Below are 14,841 nucleotides of genomic sequence, written 5' to 3'. Positions count from 1 at the left end.
GTCTTAATTCACTCTGCGTTCGTTGGTCTTTAAAAATTTAATTGAATTACTAAACATATGCACAGAGACAATGCTTTCATATCTGAGATCCTTAATTAGGTCTGGAAATTGCCACAAAGAAGCAATATACTCAGGCTGCTTATTCTTATCGTCTTTCTCTCACTAGCTTTCTCAATTACACACCGTGTTGTTTGTCAACTTTTAATCACTGTTTCTTAGATGTATGGGATTTGCTTCTCCTAAGGAATGATGTGCAGTGCTTCTCTAATTAGGATGTGTTGTTTACTTCCTGCTTCTTTTGTGCACTGCTAAGTCAATAATGTCTTGTCGGCCTTTCCTCTTATTCTGTTTTCTCAGGTCCAAGACACATTTCCAGACAGACTTCCCCATGAAAGACAACTCTGTGAGTATTACAAGAGCTTCTGTGGGTTTTTGGATACTTTTCATGGAATCAGATATTTTCTTTGGTTAACATGGCGTACGTTTGCATATTTTTCATTTCTGTTTTATGATTTAAATGCAGTAAACCCACGTCAAACCTTATATGCATGTTGTAAAAATCTCTTTTGACATATGAGATGACATGAGATTCTTCCTTCTCACTATACTTATTTTTAGCCATTCCTTCTCATTATTTTGTTGCTCAAGAGCTAAAAAAAAAAAATTAAATTATTTAAGATATTTAAATTTTGTAGACTAGTTATTTTTTCTGATGAGCATATAATACAATAATACACTCACATAGACCTTTATTATCAGAATCAGAATGAGCTTTATTGCCAAGTATGTTTACACTCACAAGGAATTTGTTTTGGTGACAGGAACTTCCAGTGCACAAAAAAAAATGGAACATTACACTATGTATGTGTGTGTGTATATATATATATATATATATATATATATATATATATATATATATATATATTCAAAGCAATAAAATGAAATATAATACAGTACAATACAATACTAAAGACATTGCAAAAATAGACAGGATTATATATGTACAGATGTGCTGTATACAGATGTACAGTTATGTGCAAATGGAAGTATAGAATGTGTATATAGTATATAATGTATGTTTTATACAGTTTGTGGAATGAATGTACAGAGGTATATAATATAATAATTATTTAAAACAATAAAATTATTGTTGCATTAAATACACAATGATGAGATCCTGTTGTCAGTTTTAATTGTTCAGGTGGGAGATTGCCTGAGGGGGAAAAAGCTGTTCTTGTGTCTCGCTGTTCTGCTGCTCAGTGCTCTGTAGCGCCGACCAGAGGGCAGTAGTTCAATGAGAAAGTGGGCTGGGTGTGAGGGGTCCAAAGTGATGTTCTTAGTCTTTTTTCTCACTCTTGAGATATAAAGTTCTTGGAGGTTAAGGGGGAGAGCAGGGCAGTCATTTTCTCAGCAGTCCTGACTGTCCGTTTCCTTCAGTCAATTTTGGCAGCTGAACCAAACGAGACAGTTATAGAAATACACAGGACAGACTCAATGACGGCTGAGCAAAACTGTTTCAGCAGCTCCTGTGGCAGGTTGAGCTTCCCAATTCAGGTCCTGAGAGATGGTCGTGACTGGAACATGAATGACTCCACTGCTGCCACAGTGCTGTTCATGATGGCGATGGGGGGAGTACAGGGGGTACCTTCTGAAGTCTACGGTTTTGAGCGTGTTCAGCTCAAGGTTGTTATGACCGCACCAGGCAGCCAGCTGTTCAACCTCCCGTCTGTATGCAGACTCGTCACTGTCGCGGATCAGGCCGATGACTGCGGTGTCATCTGCAAACGTCCGGAGTTTAACAGAGGGGTCCTTAGAGGTGCAGTCATTTCTATACAGGTAGAAGAGCAGAGGAGACAGAACGCATCCCTGAGGAGCACCAGTGCTGACAGTGAGGGTCCCGGATGTGAGCTTCCTCAGTCTCACTCGCTGTTGTCTGTCTGTCAGGAAGCTGGTGATCCACCGACGGAGAGGGGTGGGCACGGAGATTTGGGTCAGCTTGTTTGAGAGCAACTCAGGCACGATAGTGCTGAAAGCCGAACTGAAGTCCACGAGCAGGATCCTTGCATATGTCCCTGGTCTGTCGAGGTGTTGCAGGATATCATGCAGTTCCATGTTGACTGCATCATCTACAGATCTGTTTGCTCTGTAAGCAAACTGAAGCTGGTCCAGCAGGGGTCCAGTAATGTCCTTCACATGGGCCAATACGAGCACTCAAATGACTTCATGACCACAGACGTGAGGGTGGCAGGTCTGTAGTCACTCAGACCACTGATTTTGTTTTTTTGGGGGACCAGAATGATCGTGGAGCATTTGAAGCAGTTGGAAACTTCACACTGTTCCAGTGATCTGTTGAAGATCTGTGTGAGGATGTGGGCCAGCTGGTCAGCACAGGTTTTCAGACAAGCAGGTGAAACACCATCTGGGCCTGAAGCTTTCCTAGACTTTCACACATCTTCCTCACAGAACAGAGGTGCAGTTTGAACTGCAGGAAGGGGGGGGGGGGAGGAGGGCTGCAGGAGGTGTTGATGGTTGCGTGAAGTGCAGATCGGGGGGGGATGGGTGTGAGACCGGGCTTTTCAAACCTGGTGTAAAACACATTCAGTTCGTCAGCCAAATACTGATACTCAACAGAGCGGGGTGATGGTGTCTTGTACTTGATGTTTCTCATGCCTTTCCACGCAGACGCAGGGTTGCTGGTTTCCCAGCTTTTCTGAGTAGATCCTTTTAGCCACTCTGATCTCCTTTATTAGTGTGTTCTTGGCCGTGTTGTACAAGACTTTATCCCCACTTCTGTAAGCATCCTATTTGGCATGATGAAACTTTCTGAGTTTAGCTGTAAACCATTGTTTATCGTCATTGTATGATAAGAATGTCTCCGTAGGGATGCACATATCCTCACAGAAACTGATATACGATGTTACCGTAACCATGAGCTCGTCCAGGACTGTGGCTGCAGCTTCAAAAACATTACAGAAACGTGGCCTTGAGGGCCCGAATGCTCCGGTACCTTTTTCCAGACGGCATGAGGGCGAAGAGTTTGTGTGTGGGGTCATCCACAATGCCGGTTCTCAAATAATATACTTCTCAAAATAATATAGACTCAAGACAGTAAGGTTCAAAAGCTGTTGTGTTCAGAAATTCCCTTATTTTCTAAACCAACACAGTGTCTCTTTTTCAAATGACATTTCACTTTTCATGACCTTTAATAGTACCAAGAAATTTCTACATAGAAAAGTGTTTCCATGAAGACGGGACAGTACCACTGTCTACTCCATGAGCTCAAATACAAAGTGTGATAAAAAGAAATCCTGCTTTTTTTATTTTCCATGAGAAACATGAGAAGTGAATAAACAGAAAGCACAAGTACCCCAAGCAAGATCTGCATGATGCCATTCATGCTTTATCTAGATGCATGTAACAGCAATAAAGCTTACTGATATGATTTTATTTTCTTCTCAGCACCTCATGGTTCTTAACTGTAAGTATACAATGATAGAGCAGTTTCTGTGTGCCTGAGCATTAAACATTTCCTTGTTAATTAATTTCGTTGTATTGATTTGAATGAGGCTAGCGTGATGTCTAGGTGGACAGAGCAGCTCACAGGGGCTTCACTTTTTTTTACTGTTTTATTTCCCAACAGCAACATGAAGCCTGTTCATACAGGATAGTGTAATTAGGAGAGAAAAGAAAGAGTAGGTGGAAAGGCACAGGAAGAGGGAAATGAGCGAGATTAGAAAAGATAAACGGTTTGCCACAGAATCAATGACGTTTTTAATTATGCATGGACATGAAATTGAATTTTGTAAATGAGGAGAGCTTGTTTGTCTCATTTCTCCTCCGCTTTATTAAAAGTGACGGCTGAGCTTTAAAACTTCTCGCGCAGAGAAACTGATCAAGGACAGCAAGTCATCTTTATCATTAGGCAGACACTGTGGCAAGAAGTGTAAATGACTACCATTTATGAAGCATGCCAAGATGATTCTGCACGCAGTTATTCATTAGTGTAGAGTGTTCCAGCTGGAAAGATGAAAAGAGGTTCTATAAAAAAAAAATTAAAAAAAAAAATTTAAATATGAAAGGCATCACATTTCTGTGTAATTATTCATAGGTTTGTGGTTATTATGATCATATCATATAGTCTGGGAAAGCATTATGATGTTCATGATCAGAATGTCGACATTTTCTGCTATATGTAGTTGTGGAAGCTACCGGCTGCCCTTATCTGAAGTACATTTCTCTCTTTCGTGTATCTCAATCACGCATAAATTTCTAGCGTTTTGAAAAGAGAGAAAATTGCATTTAAAGATTCCATTTCAAATACAGCGCAGGTTCATAGCAGACAGCCCATATCTGATTACAAACTTGATTGATTATGATTATGTCCATGTCTCTTCAGCACAGCAATTCAGCAAGTTGATTACTGTGTGAGGGCAGTGAGTGGTAGTTTTGTGGATGGAAACACCTGGGTGATGAGAAGGAGAACAGCCAGAATGGTTTGAGCCGGCAGAAAGCCTACAGTAACTCAGATAAAGACTCTGTACAATTGTGGTGAGCAGAAAAGCATCTCAGAATGCACAACATGTCAGACCTTAAGGCGGATGAGCAACAACAGCAGGAGACCACATTGGGTTCCACTTCTGGCAGCCAAGAATAGAAAGCTGAGGCTGCAGTGAGCACAGGCTCACCAAAACTGGACAGTTGAAGACGTAAAAACGTAGAAAAACGTGTGCTTGTCTGATGAATTTCGATATCTGCTGAGCCACACAGATGATAGGGTCAGAATTTGGCACCAACAGCATGAATCCATGGACTCATGAACCTGCCTTGTATTACTGGTCCAGGCTGGTGGAGGTGATGTGATGGTGTGGGGAATGTTTTCTTGGCACACTTTGGGCCTGGTCATACCACTCAATCATCGCTTGAACGCCACAGTCTTTTTGCTGACCTTTTCACCATGTGCATCCTTTCATGGCCAAAATTGACCCATCTTCTAATGGCTACGTCCAGCATGATAATGCACCATGTCAAAAAAGCAAAGTCTCAGACTGGCTCTATGTACATGAGAATGAGTTCGGTGTTCTTCCGGGGCCTTCCCAATCAGTGCACCTGAAAAATCTGCAGAAATTGCAGGCAGGTCAACATGGACCAAATCGTCAAAGTAATGTTTCCAACATTTTGTGTCCATACTACAAAGAATTGCGGCTGTTTTGAGAGCAAAGGGAGGCCCTACTCAGTCTTACTCTAGTGTTCCAAGGAAAGTCCTTAGTGAGTGTATCTGAATTCTCTGAATTAAGATCCGAGTTTAAATTGGACTTTTTTATATATATATATATATATATATATATTTCTCAAACTATCGTTCAGTTTTCTTTTGCATTACAATTTACATTCATTCATTCAATTGGCTGATGCTTGCCAAAAAGGTCTTTGACAGTGCTGGGATTTGAACTCGTAACCTTTCAGTTATTTAACCGCCACTTCCCGTAGGTGTACATGTAGCAGATAAATGTTGCACTTTTCCCCAAAAATGTCTTATATGTCAAATAACTTCTTTAAAAATACTAACACATACAAGTTAAATGTGGCAAAGGACATCATGATTTCATTATGATTTCATTATGATTTCATTATGATTTTATTATGATTTTTTTATGATTTTATTGCCCCATACTGTGATTTGCATTACATTTCAATATTATTCAAATCCCTACACTGGTGAGCTAAAATTACTTAAATCACTCAAAAATGACAACATTTGTGATCATGTGAAGGATCCTGATTCATTTAAGCAGATATACACATTCTGGAATGTCACCACTCAGGAATAACAATAGTTAGAAGGCTCCCGTGCGTGCATTGATGTCCAGCTAGATCAGTATTATAATGGCCAGTTGACAACCATTCATTGTGCAGCCCTAAAAAGGATTCATGCTTTTCTTCTTCATGTCTCCAGTCCATAATGTGTGCATTCATTGTGAGCAGTGTCTGTGATAGGAATTGCGTCAGCACAGGACAACACAGGCCTCCAGCAATCTCTCTTAAAACTAGATTTGTGTGGGAATGCCAAGCTGCAAAATTGCTAAATTTCACCGAGTGTCTTTGAATGTCATGTCATGCTGACATTAGATTAAAACCATGCTTCAGTTTCCATTTAAAACTCCATTTAGGTGGAGTAGCTGCTAGCAAAATGTATTTTATCAAGAGAAATTGGAAAACTGTTTGAGAAGCCTATCATTTCTTTACTTTAGTCTTCAGTGCTCACATTTTCAACATAGAAGTTAAGCCAAGAAAAGAAAACATTACAGACACTTAATTAAAAAGTGAAATGATGTGATCAGAAGGACTTGAGCCGCCTGAAGAAGATATTTCTTGGTAGCATTTGCTCGTTGAAACAGCACACAGTCATGAATATTTCTAGATTGGATTATATCAGACTGTTTTAACATGGTTTTGGCTGTCTGCTCTGCTGCATCTTTAGGCAAGGTTTAAGGAAGAATGCAGCAGCCCATTCCTAAACAGTAAAAGAAAGTCAGAACACGGTACCCCGGGCTTATTCACACTCTCTGCTCTTTAAGTTCTGCATTAGTTCCAGTCTGGCATATCTCACTGATCTCCTGAAGTAATCTAACCCATTCTGACTTTCTGAGCACTTATTCGGATACCTACTCAACAACTGCTTTGAAATCCAGATTAAAAACATGCAGTACTTTTAGCTCGGTATATCGTTAGTTCTCGGGTCTTGCTGAATATATTTTTAAATATTTGTATTTATTTAATATTTGTATTCTCATACATTTTCACCCGGGTTCAATCAGGTCAGTAGGGTTGCACGAGCCAGTGCCCTCTCAGTGTTGGGCCCAAGTCTGGAAAATGGGGAGGGCTGCGTCAGGAAGGGAATCCGTCGATGAACTTGTGCCAGAATGAAAATATGGGGTTGTGGCAACCCCAAACAGGGAGCAGCCAAAAGAGGAAAAAATAAATAAAAACAAACACCTTGTTTTAGGGTTCTACACAATACCTTTAAAGTTCAATCAGATAGACAAACTGAAGAACCCTTTAGGGTGCTAGACTTAACATCAATTTTTGTGTAGAATTACTAGACATATAGTTCATTTCAAAACTGTTAATATACTGTAACTCCTTTACAGATGCAAGTTAACTGTAAAAGGGAGGTAGTTACTGAAAAACACACGTATTTAGTCATTTACATTTAGAAATGGTTTTTGCTACGATAGCTAGAACTGCACTATATATCCATGTGACCATTGTGACACCTGACCATTGAATATCCCGTTCCAATTAAAGACGGACTTGTTGAGGTAACTCTACTGGGCTCTTTGATTAATTGTGTTAAATTAAAATATTCTAAATCGTTTTTTTATCTTTAGAGGCAGACTTATCTAGCCAATTTTTTATTAGTCACCTAGAATAACCCTTTTTTTTTTTTTTTTTTTTTTTTTTTTTTTTAAATAAAATGAAGTCAGCAATCAAACAATTAAACGATTCAGCGGGTGCAGAGGGGGGTCTAATATATACTTCCAATAGTTCAGTATTTGTTCTGATGAAAAGTTATTTTAACAAAAAGACATTCAAAATATCTCGGTTCGATTCGAAGGTATAATTAACTCCGATATCAGATTAGAGGAGACATATATTGCCACACCAACACCCCTGGAATTTCTGTCCACTCTATAAAGTACATCATTTAGAAGTTTAATTTTCTTATCGGAATATCTTACTACTCAGCCACTTCTCTGACAAAGCAATAATATTCGGATTATATTTGGGTTACCCAAGCACATAGTAGATCAATCTTAGGTAGAAGACTTGAATGCAAATGAACCATTTTTAAACCTTTAATATTATCCACTCTATATGAAAAAAAGTCATAAACGTGCTAGGTGCTAGGTAGTAAGTCAAAAGTTAAGTAAGTCAAAAAATATAGTAAAGATACGTTAAATTGTAGTGCCATAACAACAAAACAGATCCTCAAATGTACAGACAAGACAAAACCCCAAAAAAAGCACATACCAAGAACATTAAAGATATTAAATCTGGCCCAGCAGCCCTAGCTATCCTGAGCCCAGGCATATTCATGAGTAAGTCAAATTAAGTCAGTATAAATAAGAACCATTAACGTTCAGTACACAGTCGGTCTGTATCAAATATAGGGTAAAGAAAAGAGTGCATGGAGGGAACAATGTTATCTTCTACAGTTAGACCGCCTTTATAATGGAGAGTCCATGATAGTCCGACTAAACCACATGTAAACAAAATATATTATTAAAAAAAGCTTGATTATTAGCATTATTCTTTTTCTAATTTTAAAACGTATATACAAGTTTAAGCATTTGCCCCCCATCACACCTGTGACACCTCCCTGATCTCTGGGTGGGAGGAATGGCATTCCTCTGATCAATCTTCTGTTTATCAGAGTGACACGATCCAGTCGCAGGTGTCTGAGGGGATTTTTCTGTCCAATATTGTTGTGTGAACATCAGAAATGTGCTTTCCCTGGACTACATAGTCAGATACATGTGAGCCTTCACCCTCCCAGATTGGTAGCTGTTTAAAGATACGGAGGAATTAGTTAGTGGGTGGAAATTGGTTCTAACGAAATTAGGATCAAATTGATAGAAAATGAAAATCTAGACCATTTTAGCATTGGCATTGTGTGTGTGGGTTTTTTTATTTTATTTTATTTTATTATTTTTTTTTGCAGAGTGTACACCCTGCGTCCCTCTGTTCCCCATAATACACTCATTTTCCTGTGTTTATTTTACAGATGTCTCTTTACATCATGACTAAATTTATCTTTGGGGTAGGGCCATAACTATGAGTCTTATGGAAAAAAAAAAGAAAAGAAAAAAAGAAAAAGCCTCAGGCCAAGACACAAAACAAGAGCTGTTTTGTTTTTGTTTTTTTTTCAAGGCAGATTACACCTGGTCTGAGACCAGAAAGGGGAATCCTCACCAATAGAGTCATTTCCTTTAAGACAATATATATGCTACAGCTAGAAACTAAAACCTAAGCCATTCTTCAAAAGCAGATTTTAACAGTTGTTGGGATAATTCTGATTCTTATCTTTTGGATTTTTAAATCTTATTAATACTGTAGCTGTAACTAGAAGCTGTGTGTGCTGTAATTCTCAGGTACCTTATGTGGCTCGGAACCAAAATATTCCAAATCTCTCCAGTTCCTTCTAGCCAGACGCAGCACTGAAAGAAGCCATCTGTTTACGCACTAACGTGTGAAGAAGCATGATCCAGTCAAACATTTTTGAAGATTATACATCTTCATCTTGGCACATTTGAAGAAGTTGACAGAGGTGCTTGATGAGTCCTGGCCTAACACAGTGAGAGAGAGGGAAGAAAGCCCACTGCGAGCAAATCCTCTTTCTCCTCATCCTATCCTTTCCTCTTACTGTTTACTACTAGTTTGCATCAACATGCCCTAAAAATGGCTTTTTCTGAAAAGAGACAGTTTCAGAGACACCATTGCTTCTTTCCTGCATCGATCCAGTGGCTGCTGGTGCTCATAAATTCTTGGCTGCTTAAAGCCCTGGGCTTTTTTTTTTTTTTTTTTATCTACACGGCAAATATTATGGTAACTCGATTCACGTCCTTGAAGTTGCATAGAGATGATGAGACGGGATTTTGAAACGCAGCATTCGCTTTCAGGTCATGTGTTGTTGATGCAAACTAGGAGGTTATTAGACTCATTATCTAGAGTTGTCTACAGACCCAGAGACATCTCTAATGAGAGTGATTATAACTGGCTCAAGCTTCCTTGCATAATGTCAGGTGTTGAATGCAGCCAGTATTCCTCGCTGAGAATTATAATGAGCTTGTTCTGTCTTCCCTCTGTTTTCCATTCAGGCTTAATGGTATACTTTGTGCCACTGTGTGTCTCATGCCCGACTCTAAACTTGGCCCTCAACATGACTCTTGATCTGACTTTTTTACATGAAACTCGAATCTTGGCTCTTAAATTCTACTCGACTGACCAATAAACGTGACTTGACGTTCGACCCTTGACTCGAACAAAAACGTGACCACTCTCCGCTGAACATGGACGGCTCCTCCGTGGAGATCGTCAAGAGCACCGAACTCCTTGGTGTTCACGTGGCGGAGAACCTCACCCGGTCCCTTAACACCAGCCGACCAAGAAAACCCGGCAGCGTCTCTACTTTCTGCGAAGGCTGATAAAAGCTCATCTCCCGCCCCTCCCCCCTTCGGAAACCGTATCGGACCGCAAGACCCTGCAGCAGATAGTGCGGACAGCTGAGAAGATCATTGGGGTCTCTCTTCCTTCCATCATAGACATTTACACCATACGCTGCATCCGCAAAGCCACCAGCATTGTGGGGGACCCCACACACCCCTCACACAAACTCTTCACCCTTCATCCAAGCATTCGGGCCTTCAGGGCCAGACTGTGTAACAGCTTCTTCCCCCAAGCCATAAGACTCCTCAATACCCAGAGACTGGACTGACACACACACACACACACACACACACACACACACACACTCATACTGAATTGAACTTCATCCAAGTCCCCTTGCAATTTTTGCACATTTCTGTACTGACAACCTGTATTTTTGCTGCTAATGTGCTTATAAAAAATATTATGTTCAATTTCTTGTCACCACTATAGTCTTTACCTGGCTGCTACCCAGTGTTTACTCAAAAAAAGTAATCCGCTACAGATTACTAATCACTACTTTGAAATTGTAATCTGAGCTCATGTAAAAAGTAATCCGATTACTAATCACTTTACTATCAATGTATGACATGATCAGAAAAACTAGGATTCATCATGACACTTTCCTCGTGTGTTGTCACTGTTTGTAGGACGACCAGACCGATAAAATATAAAACTTTTCTAATTAGGCTAGTTTGGTGTCTCTAGCCAAAGGGAGGCACAGCTAAGCTATCACTGTATGGGTTTAGCTGCTACAGAGCCATGCAAAGTACATTATCTTTCCTTATGCTCTGTTCACATCATGTTCACGTAAACTGGAACTCATATAGACATTCACACACCTTGTTTTCCTCTGCTCTGCTTCAGAGGATGTTACTGTTTCAGTTTTAACCCCTTTACTGGTTTAAAGAGAATCAGCATGTATCTATTTTTCCTCACACTGACCATGAGCTAGCGTTTGGCAGAACTGAGAGACTGTCAGCCAATAAGACACGAGTATTTCCACGTATTTTCCTGTAAACCCCGTCTGATTGGTCTCGCCTCCGTTCACTGAAGATGTAAAATTACAGGCGGTCTTCTTTTACTGACGTTCTGTTACGTAGTGACAAACCGCTCCGAGTGGAGAATTATTCTGGGCTAAGGAAAAAAAAACTTCGGGCCAAAACGTGATTTATTTTTTAAAAAATCCATCTTACTTAATATTGTTTTCTTAACAATAAATTTGAAATGCAAGTAACGTCATTTTACTGACATCAGTAACTGTAATCAAATGACATCAATTTAAAATGTAATGTGTTACAATACTGTGTTATCGGAAAAAGTTATTAAATTACAGTAACGAGTTACTTTGTAACGCATTACACTCCACCCTGCTGCTATCTTCACATATGGTGTAAGCTAATCTGCTGAATACTATGTCATAGTATGTTATGTTTATATTCACAGCATTTTAAAAATGGTATTATATTGTTATTCTTTTGCACTACTTGAACTGTGTACTGGTCTGCGCTACACTGGCACTCACTGTGCCCATTGTCCTGTTTTAGTAGTTACTGTACTGACTTACTGTACTGTCTTGTGTTGTTTGCACGTACAGTATGTACAATGTACGTGTAGGTCTTTTTTTTTTTAGTTCTGTGTCGTCTCATGTGGTTAGTGTATTGGTTTAATCCAAGTAGCACCGTGGTCCTGGAGGGACATTGTTTTGTTTCCCTGTACTGTACCAGCTATATATGGTTGAAATGACAATAAAAAGCCACTTGACTTGACCATTTACCACCGACTCTAAACTTGACACTAATGTTGATTCTAAAATGGACTATTGACTCGGCTCTTGACTCTAAATTAAACTCTCACCTCTCTACTTGACTTTCAACTCTCGACTTGACTATCAACTCGACTCTGAATTAGACTCAACTCAACTCTCAATTCAGCTCCTACTGTCCATTCTGAACAGGACAGTAAACTCGACTCTAAACTCAACTCTTGACTCTCTACTTGACTCTTTAACTCTCGACTTGACTCTAAACTCGACTGTCGACTCGACTCTGGATTAGACTCTCAATTCAGCTCCTATTGTTCAGTCTAAACAGGACAATAAACTTGACTCTTGACTCTCTACTTGAGTTTTAACTCTCGAATTCAACGTATGACTTTAAACCCAGCTCTCAACTCTAAACTCAAATCTTGCCTTTGCTCAGACTCATAACAAACTTTTTCTGTCTTTTCTCTTTTTCCATCCACACCATGTGTCTTGAGCTTTATCCCTGTGAAATCACTGATATCTATGCCATTGACCTTTTCTGTCTCAAGCTGAAAATTAAATTCGATTGATTCTTGTGGAAAGCGGATAAAAAAAAGGTGGTATGAATATGAGATTGATTTGCAGAGAAATCCGTGTGATTTCATCATGACACAGCCTCATGGTAAAGCATCAGCTCTCTCAAGTGAATATTAATTTTTTTTTTGACCACACAAAAGCACATTGCAGCTTGGCTGAATATTTGATGTGTCAGTGGGTGCTTTTTTGTATTCAAAGTTTTTATGTGCTACATTTGAATGTGTTCTGTCTTTCTTTTACTGTTTAATGTTCTCTATGACTCAGGCTCTCTACAAGGGGGAAAAGTTAGAACTGAAAAGCTTGGCATACAATGGAGGATAACTCCAAATCACTTAATATAAAGGAGTGCAATGATATGAGTCACTTGAGCAGAGCCAATTGGACACTGAAACAATCAGCATTATGTGATGGGTGCACACTTTGTCTCTCTCTCTCTCTCTCTCTCTCTCTCTCTCTCCCTCTCTCACACCGCACATGGAAATGAAGTATTGACATCCAGGCTACTGCAGATAGTATGGCATCCTCTCTGACATGCTCATTGCTCATCTGAGCAGTGTAATGGTTTCTCATGTGTGTCTCTGTCTTTCAAATAAAGGCTACAAGGGGAGTGCACAGTTACTACAATAATCTCATTGTTCTTTAAAGGCAATTAACTAAGATTGTTCTGTGCAGATTTCAATTATTGTTGCAGCACACAGAGATTCATCAGTGCACCGGACATTGACATTAAAAGTGGTCCGCTCTGCTCTTAGAGTAGTTAATGGCACTTTGTGCTAAGTTGTTGGTTGGATAGCGGAATGAAGGGATGGATGCACGGATGGATGGTTCACACACGTCTTTTTTACAGTGGCAAATACAACCCCTTTTTTTCTTGAACATAAACAGAAGTAGTTTAATTTTCAAATTGTATGTGGTGCTGCTTCACTGAGTTTGATAACAGCAGATTGAATATAGTCAACTGAATATATTAAAAATAAACACTGAATTACAGTCTGTACAAATCTTATCCTTTTGTTTCCATTATAAATTGTTTCCATCATAAAAAAGAGTCAATATTGAGATTTTTTTCATCCGGAAGTTTTTTGTAGCTTGTTGAGTAAATGGCCAGTGACTTGACGCTCAGTTCTACTCTCAACTCAACTCTTTAAAGCTCTACATTTGACTGTAAATTTGACTCTAAAACTCAACTTTTAACCCTCTTTACGTGACTCTAATCTCGACTCTCAATTTGATTCTAAACTCAACTCTGCTTCTGACTCTAAACTTAACTCTTGACTCTCAACTTTTGGTCTGACTCTTGACTCTAAATGGGTCTTTCAACTTCAAACTTTATTCTAAATTTGACTCTCAACTTGGCTCTAAACTCGACTCTCAACTCGATTCTCAACTCGACTCTCAACTCGACTCTCAACTTGATTCCAAACCCGACTTTCACCTCGACTCTAAAATCAACACTCCTCTCACCTCAATGCTTGACTCAACTCTCAATTTGACTCTCAACTAGATTCTTTGCTTTAAAACCAACTCTTGGCTTGACTCTCACAATGACTCCCACCTCAACACCTTAAGTATCCGAGTATAAGAGTATCATCGTTGTAAGCCATAATGATCATATGATGATGCATGTGGTATTACTGTTGTCACCAAGACTGTTTCTTTCTCTTTTTCTTTCTGTTTTTTTCTAACATAAATTCATCACCCCTCAACCCGTTAGAGGGAGCACTATATTTCTTTTTCAGTTTCTTTTTTTTTTTTTTTTTATAGGCCAAATACAACATGTCATATTAGGCGTGTCCTCCTGCTGTGTACCTATTCCCTGTATCCCATCCCTATAAAACTCTGAAAGCAATCATGGATAAAGAATACTTGAATTCTCTCCCTGCAGTCCTAACTATAGCTGGGCAGTAAACACACAGGCAAGATGATGGGCATCAAAATAAAGAAACAGGACAGTCAAACAAACTTGGTTCAGTTCCACAAAACAGCAGAGCATGACCGTATCAGGGGAGAATTTTTCTAAAACAGAAAACTTCAAACTGAAGTGGTGGTTTTGTTAAATCTAGAGGGATTCATGTGGAAAAGTTGGCAAAAGGCAGGCATCAGTTCACCTGTAGTGCTGTATAGAATTGTATAGCTGTTTTCCAGGTGTTGCCCTAGTTAATAATTTGATGGTAATTGAACTAGAGCTAGACCTCCAAGCTCTGTTTGGACCACTTCTTGATTTTGAGTGTGCAGTAGAAAAGTGCTGTAAAAGATCATCTGTTGTTCATTAGCCACAAAAACAAAGGATTAAA

The 14,841-nt window shown here is 39.3% G+C and overlaps 1 protein-coding gene across 1 annotated transcript in view; it reads left to right on the top strand.

The window, feature by feature from the left end:
- The window catches only part of b3glcta (beta 3-glucosyltransferase a), a 140,456-nt gene that overhangs the window by 44,531 nt on the left and 81,084 nt on the right, over positions 1 to 14,841 (top strand). Inside the window, exon 3 of the mRNA XM_053646294.1 lies at positions 358 to 403. Coding sequence (XP_053502269.1) covers positions 358 to 403 — 46 coding nt within the window. The remainder of the gene's footprint in view (positions 1 to 357; positions 404 to 14,841) is intronic.

This window comes from Ictalurus furcatus, chromosome 17, assembly GCF_023375685.1.
Source record: "Ictalurus furcatus strain D&B chromosome 17, Billie_1.0, whole genome shotgun sequence".
NCBI classification, from domain to species: Eukaryota; Metazoa; Chordata; class Actinopteri; order Siluriformes; family Ictaluridae; genus Ictalurus; species Ictalurus furcatus.
The sequence above is the reverse complement of the archived record's forward strand: the minus strand, read 5'-3'. Positions and strand labels throughout refer to the sequence as shown.